This window comes from Schistocerca nitens, chromosome 1, assembly GCF_023898315.1.
Source record: "Schistocerca nitens isolate TAMUIC-IGC-003100 chromosome 1, iqSchNite1.1, whole genome shotgun sequence".
In the NCBI taxonomy this organism is placed as follows: Eukaryota; Metazoa; Arthropoda; class Insecta; order Orthoptera; family Acrididae; genus Schistocerca; species Schistocerca nitens.
The window spans coordinates 1,218,270,083-1,218,284,651 of NC_064614.1; the positions used below are offsets into that span (position 1 = coordinate 1,218,270,083).

The 14,569-nt window shown below is 43.5% G+C and overlaps 1 protein-coding gene across 6 annotated transcripts in view; it reads right to left on the reverse strand.

Moving 5' to 3' along the window:
- LOC126201359 (arfGAP with SH3 domain, ANK repeat and PH domain-containing protein) overlaps window positions 1–14,569 on the reverse strand; it is a 315,685-nt gene that overhangs the window by 140,437 nt on the left and 160,679 nt on the right. For all 6 annotated transcript variants that reach the window (XM_049936784.1, XM_049936782.1, XM_049936783.1 and 3 more), the window contains exons 2-3: window positions 9,660–9,808; window positions 3,147–3,401 (exon numbers count right to left, since the gene is read on the reverse strand). In XM_049936784.1, coding sequence (XP_049792741.1) covers window positions 3,147–3,401; window positions 9,660–9,808 — 404 coding nt within the window. The remainder of the gene's footprint in view (window positions 1–3,146; window positions 3,402–9,659; window positions 9,809–14,569) is intronic.

A 14,569-nucleotide genomic window follows, 5' to 3' on the forward strand; every position in this document is an offset into this window, starting at 1 on the left:
GAATTATTTGTGGATCATGGTGGCTGGGTGGGCATTAGCGATTTACAAATTATTATTGCTGGTTACTCGCGTTTTGCTGCCAGCAGGGCGGTAATTCCGTTTGTTTTACATGCAATGGTTTTGCAAATGTGATGTATTTCCAGTTTTCAGTGCTTTAGATGTCAGTGATCCTATTCTGAACTTTATGCTTGTCTTTCAGACGTATGCCCAGTGACAGTCATTGAAGATTAATGACCTATGTCTGCGGAACTTCAAATAAATTCGGCAGAAAGATTGTTGGCAACCTTGCTTTTGAAGGTTACCACTAATCACGTCGAGTGTGTAACAGAACGTTTCTCTCTTCATATCACATGTTCGTAAAACTTGTCTGGTAGTTCCAACACCTGACAACAGAGTGTACAGCCTCTCCAATATCTTTTCAAAACAGATTTGCCGGTCGCTCATTCTTCTGCATTCGGCATCTTTTTAATAGCAAAATCCTCATTGCAGCATTCGTCTCCAAGCATAGAAGCATCGTGATATCCATCCTACCATAACCTACTTCATACGAAGAATGATTCTAACCTGACTAACTTGCTCGACCCCTCCAAAAACTGATAAGGATATCGGACGCACTGTGACCAAGCTGTCAGTCGATGTTGTCGGGCGAGCTCTGGTGACGGCGTCTGACGACCGACGTCGGTGCCACTGTGAACGCAGCCTTGGCTGTATCACACTGTACATCAACATATCACATAGGGTCAGCAGCACCATTACGTTGTTTACTTGCCATAGTGCTGTCTATACAGGAAAGTATCGTGTTGGAATGCAAGAACGCTTGGACAAGATTTCCTCTTATGAGTAATGCATGGCAACTCAGTTTAAAAGCGGATAAGTGAAAAACAGTGCCTACAGCAAACGAAAGTATCGAGTCACAAGACGATTGGTGAAACCTACAGCACGTCATGTCATGCAAGTGCCACCATTTACAGAATACTGCTTCAGTACTTGGAGCCCTCATGAAGTATGTGTGACAGCAGCAGACATGGAACGAATTCAGAGACGACCTGATACGATCGTATCAGACCGGTATTAGCCCAGACGAAAATTGTAACAGAAATACATGGGAAACTTAAATGGGAATCTTTGGCAGGAAGCAGACGTAGTTCTCGCGAGACCCTGTTGGACAAATTCACAGAGTGATTGATTGATTAACTGATTAATTGAGAGGGGTTATGGGACCAAACGGTGAGGTTATCAATCCCGCGATTCCGAAGTTAGTCACAGAAGAAAGAGGGTCCGATAAAAATGGACATAGCCAGTCAGGGGAGTCAAATTAAAGGCATAAGAAGTGAGACCAAATCCAAAAAGTGGAGAAAAGGGGCGCTCATGGAGTCACAGACCGAGAAGACTGAAAAAGAGGCCCCAACCACAATCAACCTGCCTCTGCTCCAAGACGAAAGTGGTTTTTATTTGCAGTTGTGAGGTTCTACTTTAAAGGAGGAAACTGAGACCAGTTCAACCATTCGTGAATCGTCTGCTAACATTAAATTTAAGGAATCGGGAAGACTATATTTAGCACGAACGGCCGAAAGAAGGGGATATTCCACCAATATGTGAGATAACGTCAGTCTGGCTCCACAACCACATTGTGTGTGTGTGTGTGGGGGGGGGGGGGGGGGGGGGGGTAGGTGGTTACGTAGGAGGAAACAATAGGTGGGCCTGGTATGACCAGTGCATAGACGGCATAAAACAGCGGACTCCTTCCGAGAGGATCGGAAGGAAGAGCGCCAAACAGCAGCAGACTCCTTGATTGTGCAGAGTTTATTACTATGAGCAGCAGCGGACCAGATGTCATTCCATTTTTGGGCAAAGAGAGATTTGACACAGATCCGCAGCTGGAATCATGAAAGGAAATGGGGGGGGGGGGTAAGTACCTGCTTCTCTAGCCAAACGGTTAGCCAGTTCATGCCCTGGGATGCCTACATGGCGCGAGATTAGCCGAGCGGTCTAAGGCGCTGCAGTCATGGACTGTGCGGCTGGTCCCGGCGGGGGTTCGAGTCCTCCCTCGGGCATGGGTGTGTGTGTTTGTCCTTAGGGTAATTTAGGTTAAATAGTGTGTAAGCTTAGGGACTGATGACCTTAGCAGTTAAGTCCCGTAAGATTTCACACATATTATGAGATGCCAACATGACTTGGGACCCAGAAAAAGAGAACTGAACAGGCGGCATGCCCAAAGGCAGAAAGAAGGTCATGGATAGTAGAGACGAAAGGGTGACAAGAGCAGCATCGGTCGATAACCTGCAGAATGCTCATTGTTTTCTGAACATATTAAAACACCGTGGAGGGAGGCCTGAGAAACAAAAAGGAGGGTTAGAAACTCTGCTGTGAACACACTGTGTGATCCCGACAATAAATGGTGTTCTAAGCCAGTAGGAGGCGTGAAAGTGTATCCCACATTATCGATGTCTTAGAACCATCAATGTAAAAGATGGTGGCACCCTGGAATTCTGCAATTATGACACATACAAGACGCCAGAAAACCATAGGAGCTACACAGATCTTAGGACCCTGGAATAGATCGGTCCTAATCCGTGTTTTAGGCATCATCCAAGGCAAGGAGGGGTGAGGGGGAGGGGCTATGAGAGGAAAGACACGGGATGCATTCCAGTCAATGGAGATGGTGTCCCCACAGAGTGAACTGAGGCGTAAAAAACCAGTAGTTGGCTCCGTCGTTTGTGTAGAGGGGGAATCCCTGCTTCTGTGAGGAGACTATCAGAGGAACTAGTGCGAATGGCAAGTGGAAGGAGCTGCTGAGCCATAAACCTGACTACCATAATCTAGTTTGAACAAGATTAGAGCACGGTAAAGATGGAGAAGAGTGAAACGGTCTGCATCCCAAGATGTGTGGTAAATTCAGAGAAAATGTATTCGGAAAAGGCTGTGCGATCGATATGATGCCAATGTCGTGTACCTCGCGTAGTCATCATAGAATAAGATAATAGAGATTAGAATGCGTAGAGTCATTATGTCATCGTTCAGTACGCCAATGGAGCAGGACGGGAAATGGTGAATATTGGAACCAGGAACCCTGCACCACGCAGTGAACAGTATCTCGCAGGGGCACGGTACGCAGGCGCCGGTACAGGTAAGCTACGCACACCCACCTCGCACATCTGCAGCTGGAAGAGGCGGCGCTCCTTCTCCATCTCGTCGGCGACCTCGGCGGGCGTGACCTCCGTGCGGATGAGTCCGGCCTCCTTGGCCTGCTGCTTCTTCTCCTTCTCGATCTTGGAGTACTTGGCCTCGTAGTCCTTCCACGCCTTGTCGAACGGCCGCTTCAGGTCCCCTTTCACACCTCGCAGGTCCCCTTTGAGCAAGTTGTCCAGCGGGAACATCACGATGTTGTTGATGTTCTGCATCTGCGACGACATCGTTACACGGTGCCACCAGTTAGTCCAAGATGGAAATATATACATAGAAACATACATACAAATATACATTTATTACACGGCCAGTAACCAGATTTTATCAACAACTCTGTTGTATTGCTATTAGGTTGGAACACAGGTTTTTGTTTTGCATCTTGGTATTCCGGTTGTTATGGCTTTATTTATCGATTGTCACTTTATTTGTGTTTCATTGTTGCTATGTGAGTTTACATACTGTCATTTGGAGATAGTGGGTGACCTGTGGTCGCTAGAAAATGGAGTACCAAGTGGAGAAACCGGAACATTTCCGACATATTCTTCTATTTAATACAGGAGTGACTGCAGCGAAGGCAGCCAGAAACATCTGCCCTGTGTGTGAGGATAATGCCACTGAACAGGCAGCGCAAGAAAATTATTTTCTCGTTTTAAGGAGGACTTTCCATGTTCAGAAAGACCTTAGGGGTACGATGCCGGCCTATTAAACGCATTAATCCACAATGATCCCGTTAGTGTACACGAGAACTGGCATATGTGATTGACTGTGATCAGTCCACCATCGTGCGACATTTGCATGCAATGGGGGAGCTTTGAAAATTGGGTGTATTGATACCGCATCTCTGCTTGCTCGTCATTAATTGGCTCTTGAACACCACCGAGAATTGCTATCCTGCATCGTTAATGGTGACGAAAAATGGTTTCTTTATGCTGACGTAAGAAAAAGAAAGGAATGGTTAAGTCCAAACAAAGCAGCAACTCCCCGTAGAAAGCCCTGCGCGCATCCACAAAAGATGACGTTATTCTTCTGGTGGAACAGCGATGGTCGGGTCAACAACTGAGGCGTCTTGCAGATGCAATGCAAGAACAGCGACCAGGAAGACTGAATGAAGTGACGCTACTCCACGATAAAGCCCGCAAGCATTCTGCTGAACTGAGAAAAAAAACTCTATACAGTTGTTGGGATCGGAAGTAATTCCGCACCAACATTTTTCACCTGATCTTGCGCCCTCAGAGTTCCACTTTTTCCGCTCTCTATTGAACAACCTTCACGGAACTTCCTTCCCGGATGAAAATGCGTTCCGAACATGGCTCGACGAGGTCTTCGCCTCAAAACCACGTGATTTCTACAGCCGTGGAGTCGAAAAGTTACACCAGCGTTGGCAACCTGTTATAAGTACTGAAGGAGAATATACTATTGATGACTACAGCCTCTGTTATGCGTATATGTTGTGCTTATTAAACTTATGGAAAAACGCTACGAACTTATGCACCGACCTAATACTATTTGCAGATTATAAAGTAATAACACATGAAAGAATGACACCAGCTAGCAATACTTCGTCTAAGACCCAGTTTTTACAGTTTCTAACACATAATTAAACAAAACCCGACGTATTAATTTCACAGAATGGGTATTTGATTAGTGATACTGAACAGTTCAAATTTATAGGTGTTCAGATAGACAGCAAACTGTCGTGGAAAGCTCACGTTCAGGATCTTGTTCAAAGATTTAATGCTGCCATTTTTACTATTCGAATGGTATCTGCAGTAAGTGATCGTTTGACACGAGAATTAGTCTACTTTGCTTATTTTCATTCGCTTATGTCGTACGGTATTATATTTTGGGGCAACTCTTCCCATTCTAAAAGGATATATTTGGCTCAGAAACGGTCGGTTGGGGCAATAAGCAGTGTAAGTACCGCGAACCTCTTGTCGACCCCTGTTCACTAGTCCGGGTGTTTTGACATTGGTCTCTCAATATATAAATTCTTTACCGTCGTTTCCTGTTAACAATATCAGCTTATTACCAAGAATAAGTAGCTTTCACTCACTGCAGAAATCCAACCTGCATTTGGATCGGACTTCCTTAACTCTTGTGTAGAAAGCTGTGCAGTATACCGCTGCATCCATTTTCAATAAGCTACCACAATAATTCAAAAATCTTAGCAGTAGTCCACGCGCTTTCAAATCGAAACTGAAGATTTTGCTCATGGGTCATTCCTTCTATTCTGTTGATGAGTTCCTTGAAAAATTAAGCAGATTCTTATGTCATATTGTTAACTGCGTTTACTGAAACTTATGGCTTGACTTTTTCAGGTTCATAAACATTTTATTTTTATCTGTTATTACTTTTATGTTGTAATTCATGTACTGACACGTTCCATGACCTTGGAGATTTGCTCCTCAGTTTGGTCCTACGGAACTTGACGCGTAAATAAGATAAAAACAAAATAAAAATGTACAGAATAGAATCTTAAAACTGCATTACATAACACAAATGTTACGGCGTTGCGAAATAAATACCCAATAGGTCGAAGACATTAAATAACAACGAAATAATGGAGGGGCTGCTACATTTGAATTATCTAGGCTAATATGATCTATCATTATGATTATAATAAAGACGTTAAGCTGCACAGACATGGAGCAATGTGTGAAATACTAGATAGAGCACATTACAACACAGCAACTCAGTGCCCCACGATTTTTCAATTAGTTAATTATGTAATTTTAAAGTAATTTCTTGAGTACGGATGTATTTCATTAATTTAGACAGTATCGCCATTTAAAAATTGTAATACGATTATGATAATTGAAAATATTGTACAAACTTTCTGTAGAAACGCTAGCAAAGTCGAGGACGTTCGTATTGTGCAGAATCCAGAGAACCTGTTTGTATATTGACGCCGGCCGATGTGACCGAGCGGTTCTAGGCGCTTCGGTCCGGAACCGTGCTGCTGCTGCGGTCGCAGGTTCGAATCCTGCCTTGGGCATGGATGTCTGTGATGTCTTTAGGTTAGTTAGGTTTAAGTAGTTCTAAGTCTAGGGGCTGATGACCTCAGATGTTACGTCCCAGAGTGCTTAGAGCCATTTGAAACATTTTTTGTATATTGATAATAACATCGTTGGGTGCTTGAGAATGCAGAACCAGTATCACGAGTGGAAAGAGTCGTTGCTTTACATACGTGTGAGGTACGGACTTAAAGTGGTGGCGCTGTACTGTATGATGGAGAGTGTCCTAGAAATGGTGATGTGAGCATGGCAAGGCACTGTGGAAATGTGAGCGAGCACGTATCTGGGCACAGTACAAGGAATGTACGAAGAATTGTTAATAGAACAAGAGTATCGTGTGGCCCAAAAGTATTAAAACTTGCTCTTTGTTAAAGAACACCATTTTGCCAAGAATGGTCATTACAAAATGCGTTACGTCGCACCATCAGCAACTCACCACAAAGTAATATCAGGATATTGATCTCTTTAGTTATGTACACTCCTTGCCAGCGTCATAGTTTCAGTACTTGAATGTAGCGGTGTTCATTTAACTGAACCATAAAGCTTGTGAGTGCTGCTAATTATCCCGATTCATTAACCATCAGCAGAGTTCTTACCTTCCACCGTAAATACCGAGAAAGTCACAACTGAGACAGATAATTCAGTGAAGATGAAAGTAATTAAATATGCAGTTTTAACTTAAATCAGCGAGTAACTAAATCAGATGCAATAGCAATTAAAGTTCTCTGTACATTGTAGTGTTTCTACTGCATCCAATCAGCAAAGCAAAAGTAATTTCAATGGCAAAATGCGTATACTATTTCAACTAACGCGACTTATATAATTTTATGTTGTGTGTCTCGCAAATATTTCATATATTTGTAACTTTCGTAACACTGGCAGCGCAAAAGTGTCTGTTGTTAGTTATTGAAATTGTTACGAATTTTCCAAGGGATGATTGATTATGAAGTAGTAGTTAGTCCTCAGCGTTTGCTTCACAAAACCTGACGGCAGACAGCATTACATTGAGTAACGTCATTCAGTACCTGTTGCTAGCCAGTAACTATAACTGATTTCGGTTAGTTACAAGTAATGTCAACAAATTTCTAATTAAATTAATACTGTTCACGCTGTATGTGGCACTTACACTCAAAGTCGCGCATGTGCATTTGTGTCCCGCTATTGCCATCCTAACACATTTGTGATTATTACGTAATTTCAACTTTATTTCAGTCACTAACAAACGTAAGCTTTTGCTTCTTTTTGAGCTGTGCGACCATAATTAATTAATCTGCTACCTAAATTTCATGCAATCATTTACTTATTTAAAATTATTGTTAGGAACAGTAATTCATTCAACCTATCACAAAATTTTATTTTGCGATCTTTAATGTTCATGGTGAGTATCTGTGCGATAGCGGTCAGTCTACAACTATCTGCAATCTTTCAGTTAGCATTGTTCAACAGAACTTGTGCCTATTCCTGTTAAATAAGGAACATTAGGTACAAGGGTCTTTAAAATTATTTATATATAAAAATCAAATTTTATAATACTACGGTGATACCATTGCCGTTGCTCGGAAGTGAGAATTGGCTGAGTAAAAAGGAAGATGACAGTAAAATACAAGCTGCGAAGACGAAATTCTTGAGGGTAGTTGCACAAGAAGAGGTGCAATCAGAAATGTAAACGTTATTAATGAGTTGAGTGTAACGCCATTAATGAGGAAATAACTGAATAGACAGACAATTGAAATGCCAGCTGAAACGCTACGAAAGAAAATACTCTCAAAAGGTCTCTTTAGAGTCTTCTTGACTCACTGAAACATTGTCTCTCTAGACAAGGAAGTCACGAGCAGTTAAAAATTGTATAATCAATTGATCTGATGTCATCGTCCCTTTCACTAATCGAGTGACCGAAGAATTTTTTAAAGATGTGTTCTGTTCGATACAGATGATTTCGGAACAATTTTTGTGGATTTAGTAAATTAGAAAGAAACAAGTGTGGTCAAAGATACGTACAATGGCATTTATTTCGGGTCCCCGCCGGCCGAAGTGGCCGTGCGGTTAAAGGCGCTGCAGTCTGGAACCGCAAGACCGCTACGGTCGCAGGTTCGAATCCTGCCTCGGGCATGGATATTTGTGATGTCCTTAGGTTAGTTAGGTTTAACTAGTTCTAAGCTCTAGGGGACTAATGACCTCAGCAGTTGAGTCCCATAGTGCTCAGAGCCAGCCATTTCGGGTCCCCATTGTCCTCGAGTTCCTCCTCAAAATAGTTCAAATGGCTCTAAGCACTATGGGACTTAACATCTGAGGTCATCAGTCCCCTAGACTTAGAACTACTTAAACCTAACAAACCTAAGGACATCACACACATCCACGCCCGAGGCAGGATGTGTGTGATGTCGAACCCGCGACCGTAGGAGCAGCGCGGTTCCGGACTGAAGTGCCCAGAACCGCTCGGCCACAGCAATTCCTACTCCTTAGGAAAATATTTAGCATTATCTTATGTAAACGATGCAACAAACTGATATCCGGCAATCTTCCAGGGTGTCTTGAGGAGAGGAATCCATGTTCGGTAACACGATTCAACGACGCCACAGGGCGCCGAATCTACGTTACAGAGCCTACAAGTAGGCCAACAACCATGAATTTGTAACGTGACAGTGTTGTTATGAAACGCACGGACGCTTTCGAAGCTATCTATGGACCTGAAGCCTGCGACGTGTTTCGCTAGCGGTGCCTCGCGTGCAAATTTGCGCCTGCTGCCACAGGAGTGGCCTAGAGGCTGGCGCTTCCCCTCGTAACTTGGGTTCTCTGCATTGGCGGTGTGTGACGTTTCTGGACGAGGGTTCCTATCCTTAACCGAGATATTCATTACAAACGCTCCAAGTCTGTCGGTATTGCTCTTGTTTCGGGATATATAACTTCTGCTTCTTTTTGAGCTGACGACCATAATTAATTAATCTCCTGATGTGATTCTTGAGTTTCTCCCGGCGTATTTGAGAATCAAAATATCCACGGGTGTACTGCCGGTCTACAGTGTCCAACGGGCACAATATTTCGGTGATCATACATGTCGCCATCATCAGGTGAACTGACGGACTGAGCTCCTCTGAACGCGCCGGCACGGAGATCCGTACGCTATGGATGCTCAGGGGGACCTGGGCGCGGACACCGGAGGGAGCGCGCCGCGGGCGGAGGGTATTTAAATCGGCCGCCGCCGCGACCGAACCCAGTTCCCGCTGAGCATCCATAGCGTACGGATCTCCGTGCCGGCAAGTTCACAGGAGCTCAGTCCGTCAGTTCACCTGATGATGGCGACATGTATGATCGCCGAAATATTGTGCCCGTTGGACACTGTAGACCGGCAGTACACCCGTGGATATTTTGATTAATTAATCTCCTACCTAAATTTTATGCAATCATTTACTTATTTAAAATTATTGTTAGGAGCTAAGTTGGAAGTTTCGGCGTACTGACCAGCGTCTTCATGAGCTGCGATAGCTCCTTGGTGACGACGGCGAACTTGATGAAGGCGGCGCCGATGTCGGGCTCCTGGTCCTTGTCGAGCGCGTTGCCGCCCAGTCTCTCCAGCGCGCGCGACAGGTACACCTCGTTGTCCACGTGCGCTGCAACACAAACACGCCCGTCACACCGGGTCCAAAACAGCACCTGAAAGTGGCGGCTCGCGACAGTTCGCTTTTGTCGGTAACCTAAAACAAACCAACGCACAACGCTGAGGGTGGGAAATTTGTAAATCTGAACTGACGAGAGACTAGGATGGAGGGATGGGAAAAACCGACCGGTGCAAAGTGTTACCAGTATTTTAATTCCTGCTCAAAATGGCTCTGAGCACTATGGGACTTAACATCTGAGGTCATCAGTCCCCTAGAACATAGAACTAATTCAACCTCACTAACCTAAGGACATCGCACACATCCATGTCCGAGGCAGGATTCGAACCTGCGAGCGTCGCGGTCGCGCGGTTCCAGACTGTAGCGCCTAGAACCGCTCGGCGACCCCGGCTGGCTTTTAATTCTGAATAACCGGTATTTTTCGGTATGTGTTTGGACTTGGTTATAATGCATTCTTTTACTTTTTACTAATAACTGAGTAAAAAACCGGGACATCCATTTGCCATAGTAGCTATGCTGGAACTTTCTTTTTTTCTTTTCATTTTTTTTAAGCGAGTAATGTTCATTCGAAAATTTCCATTGCTTTCAAATATTGTGTTATTATACAAAATGGGAAAAGTGATCAGAGCTTTTTTTTATAGCGACGATCGAAATCTTGTATAGCTCAGTCTGAAAGCGTCTTATTTATTGCCATCGAAAATACAGGGCATAAGTTTGAAAATGTAAATAATAAGTTGAAAATACTACAGAAATTGAAGAAAGGCCATACGAAAGACATATAAGGAGAGCTGGAGATTTTGGTGAAAAACAACGGGACTGGCAAAAACTACTAAATGAAAAGAAACTTGATTCTAAATCAATTAATTCCTTTATAAGTTTTCCAGGTATATTAATGTAATATCACTAAACATACACAATATTTACATAGAGCACTTCTACATGTAATTTTCAGAAAAATAAGATTTGGAATTAGATTAAGACATTATATAATGCTGAAACAGAGATTTCTAAACCAGATTTTAAACTGGAAGACATTTCCAGGGGTTTGTGTGGACTGCGATATAATTTACTGGCAATAAACTGCAGATTAAAACTGAAAAAACTCCAAACAGAAGGAAATTAAGGAGTTAGGACCTGCATAAACTGCCGCGCGGGATTAGCCGTGCGGGCTAAGGCGCTGCAGTCATGGACTGTGCGGCTGGTCCCGGCGGAGGTTCGAGTCCTCCCTCGGGCATTGGAGTGTGTGTGTGTTTGTCCGTAGGATAATTTAGGTTAAGTAGTGTATAAGCTTAGGGACTGATGACCTTAGCAGTTAAGTCCCATAAGATTTCACTCACATTTGAACATTTTTGCATAAACTGAAAGACCCATAGCTTGTTGAGGGTTTCAGAGGGAGCATCAGGTAATCGTATATTGAAACATGAGAAAGGAACCCACACTTACAAAGTTTGTAGCTTCAGACAAAGATTTTGATAATGCTGTCGAGACTACATTCTTTGAAATTCTGAAGCTAGCAAGGATGAAATATAGCAGGAGGTTATTAACATCTTGTACAGAAAGGAGACTACAGTTACAAGAGCCTATAGGGACGAAAGAACAGTGGTTGAGAAGGGCGTGAGACAGGGTTTTATCCTATCCCCGCTGTTATTCAAGGTCTACAATCAGCAAACAGTAGAGGAAACAAAGGAGAAATTGCGAAGAGGGATTACAGTTTAGAGGGAATATAAAAACTTTTGTTTTCCGCTGATGGCACTGTAAGAACTACAGAAGCATATCATAATTCCACATGCCAAAAAGGTTTTTCTTAATTTCATCCATGAACGCCGGAGAACCTACTTAAATAAACAAATACCAAAAGAGCAAGCTCAGTTTGTGCACAATAAAACAACACGAGAGCGGAGTCCCAGTGTCAGACAGCTAATTGAAAAATACAGGGAATTCAATATCCCATTAGTTATTTGTTTCCTGGAGTATATCAAGTCTTTCGACTGTGTTCGACGGAAACAACTGTGCAGCGAACTAGCAGAAATGGGCGTTCCTGATCATCTTACCAAGAAATCAGACAACATGAAACTATTTCAAATCCTTTTCATCACCGGTTCTACTTAACATCTATGGAGAATATGTTTTATGGGTGACAATGAGCTATGTCACCCGGCTACAATTTTTCGTGATTGGTTTAAAGGACATTCTGGACAGTTAGGGCGAATAATTTTGCCACCCCGATCACCCAACATGAATCGCATCGAACATTTGTGGGACACAATGGAGAGGTCAGTTGGTGCGCGCAGCCCTGCACCACTAACACTCTCGCTGTTATAGGCGGCTAGAGAGGCAGCACGGGTCAGTATTTGTGCAGAAGACTTCCACAACTTCTTGAGTCCACGCCGAGGTGCTGCACTACGCCGGGCAAACAAAGGTCCGACACGATATTAGGAGGCATCCCATGACTTTCGTCGTCTCAGTTTAAAACCGAGACATACCCGCGAAAGCAGCCTCTGTCCAAGTTTTAAACAGGTCCTCAATATGGCCACCACTTGTGACGCAGCAATCATTAATAGGGGCGCGATATTCACAGAAGTGCCTGATATGAATTGTTTTGGAAGGCGCGACAGGAGGCCAGTTTGGGAATTTGTTCACAGTGTTGCCTACCTACAGGTGCGAATTAATTCGACGTGACAGTAGGCAGCGGATGGCTTGCCTGACATGCCTGCTCCCGAGTGCGGCTACGCCGCGGCGCGTATGATGAATCGATACTTGGAGAAATACTGTCCACGCATGTGTCTTCCTTTATGCCCCGTACATGCGGCTTGCCATATTCTGAAACCACTCGCGGTACTTATGAATACGCCTGTCCATACCAACGCCTTTGATGTAGCCTAGTATCTTGTGGCGAGCTAATTTCTTCGCACTGGAAGCGTTGCAAACATTAGTGATGTTGAAATCCTTAGGGCAGTATGGCAGTTGACAGAAGTGTGCTATTCCAGATATGTGGCATTTACAGCTTCTGGACCCTTCATTGGTGTAAATTAATAAAGCTAGGGTTTCTCCGCCAATGCAGACGACACACAACCTTCTATTCTTGCTACATCGTAGTGTACCAAATAGACAAATACGCGAGTCACAAATAAATTCAAAAAGGTAAAAAAATCTTATTACATCTGATGTTGTTGTTGTTGTTGTGCTCTTCATTCCAGAGACTGATGCAGCTCTCCATGCTACTCTATCCTGTGCAAGCTTCTTCATCTCCCAGTACTTACTGCAATCTACATCCTTCTGAATCTGCTTATTGTATTCATCTCTTGGTCTCCCTCTACGATTTTTAATCTCCACGCTACCCTCCAATGCTAAATTTGTGATCCTTTGATGCCTCAGAACATGTCCTACCAACCGATCCCTTCTTCAAGTTGTGCCACAAATTCCTCTTCTCCCCAATTCTATTCAATACTTCCTCATTAGTTAGGTGATCTACCCACCTAATCTTCAGCATTCTTCTGTAGCACCACATTTCGAAAGCTTCTATCCTCTTCTTGTCTAAACTATTTATCGTCCATGTTTCACTTCCATACATGGCTACACTCCATACAAATACTTTCACAAACGACTTCCTGACACAAATCTATACTCGATGTTAACAACTGTCTCTTCTTCAGAAACGTTTTCCTTGGCACTGCCAGTCTACATTTTATATCTTCTCTACTTCGACCATCATCAGTTATTTTGCTCCACAAATAGCAAAACTCCTTTACTACTTTAAGTGTCTCATTTCCTAATCTAATTCCTTCAGCATCACCCGATTTAATTTGACTACATTCCATTATCCTCGTTTTGCTTTTGTTGATGTTCATCTTATATCCTCTTTTCAAGACACTGTCCATTCCGTTCAACTGCTCTTCCAAGTCCTTTGCTGTCTCTGATAGAATTACAATGTCATCGGCGAACCTCAAAGTTTTTATTTCTCCTCCATGGATTTTAATACCTACTGCGAATGTTTCTTTTGTTTCCTTTACTGCTTGCTCAATATACAGATTGAATAACATCGGGGAGAGGCTACAACCCTGTCTCACTCCCTTCCCAACCACTCCTTCCCTTTCATGCCCCTCGACTCTTATAACTGCCATCTGGTTTCTGTACAAATTGTAAATAGCCTTTCGCTCCCTGTATTTTACCCCTGCCACCTTTAAAATTTGAAAGAGAGTATTCCAATCAACATTGTCAAAAAGTTTCTCTAAGTGTACAAATGCTAGAAACGTAGGTTTGCCTTTCCTTAATCTTTCTTCTAAGATCAGTCGTAAGGTCAGTATTGCCTCAAGTGTTCCAATATTTCTACGGAATGCAAACTGATCTTCCCCGAGGTCGGCTTCTACCAGTTTTTCCATTCGTCTTCCATCTGATATTGATGGCATAATCTATGGAACCAGCAATGGTGTTTAAAAGATTTATATATATGTCACTGACGCAGTAAGTCCGTCACTTTTTGTATTGAAATATTAGACTCATCAATTAGCATGGCTCCAGCTATTCCCATCAGCCACTTCGCGCCACAGACGGGCACGGCATTCCCGCGCCCGTCGCCGCAATTGGACGCAATTGGTTAATGGCTGGCAGACCAGTCCCCGTGTGTACCTCACCTTCCCCCACTCCACACCCCAACGTTCTCGAGGTTGGCCGCCACGACCGGGCTTCGCGCATCTCCAGTCACGTTCAAGTCCCTGTGTAATCTCCTAGGACTGGCGGCGATTCGCGGTGTCCAAA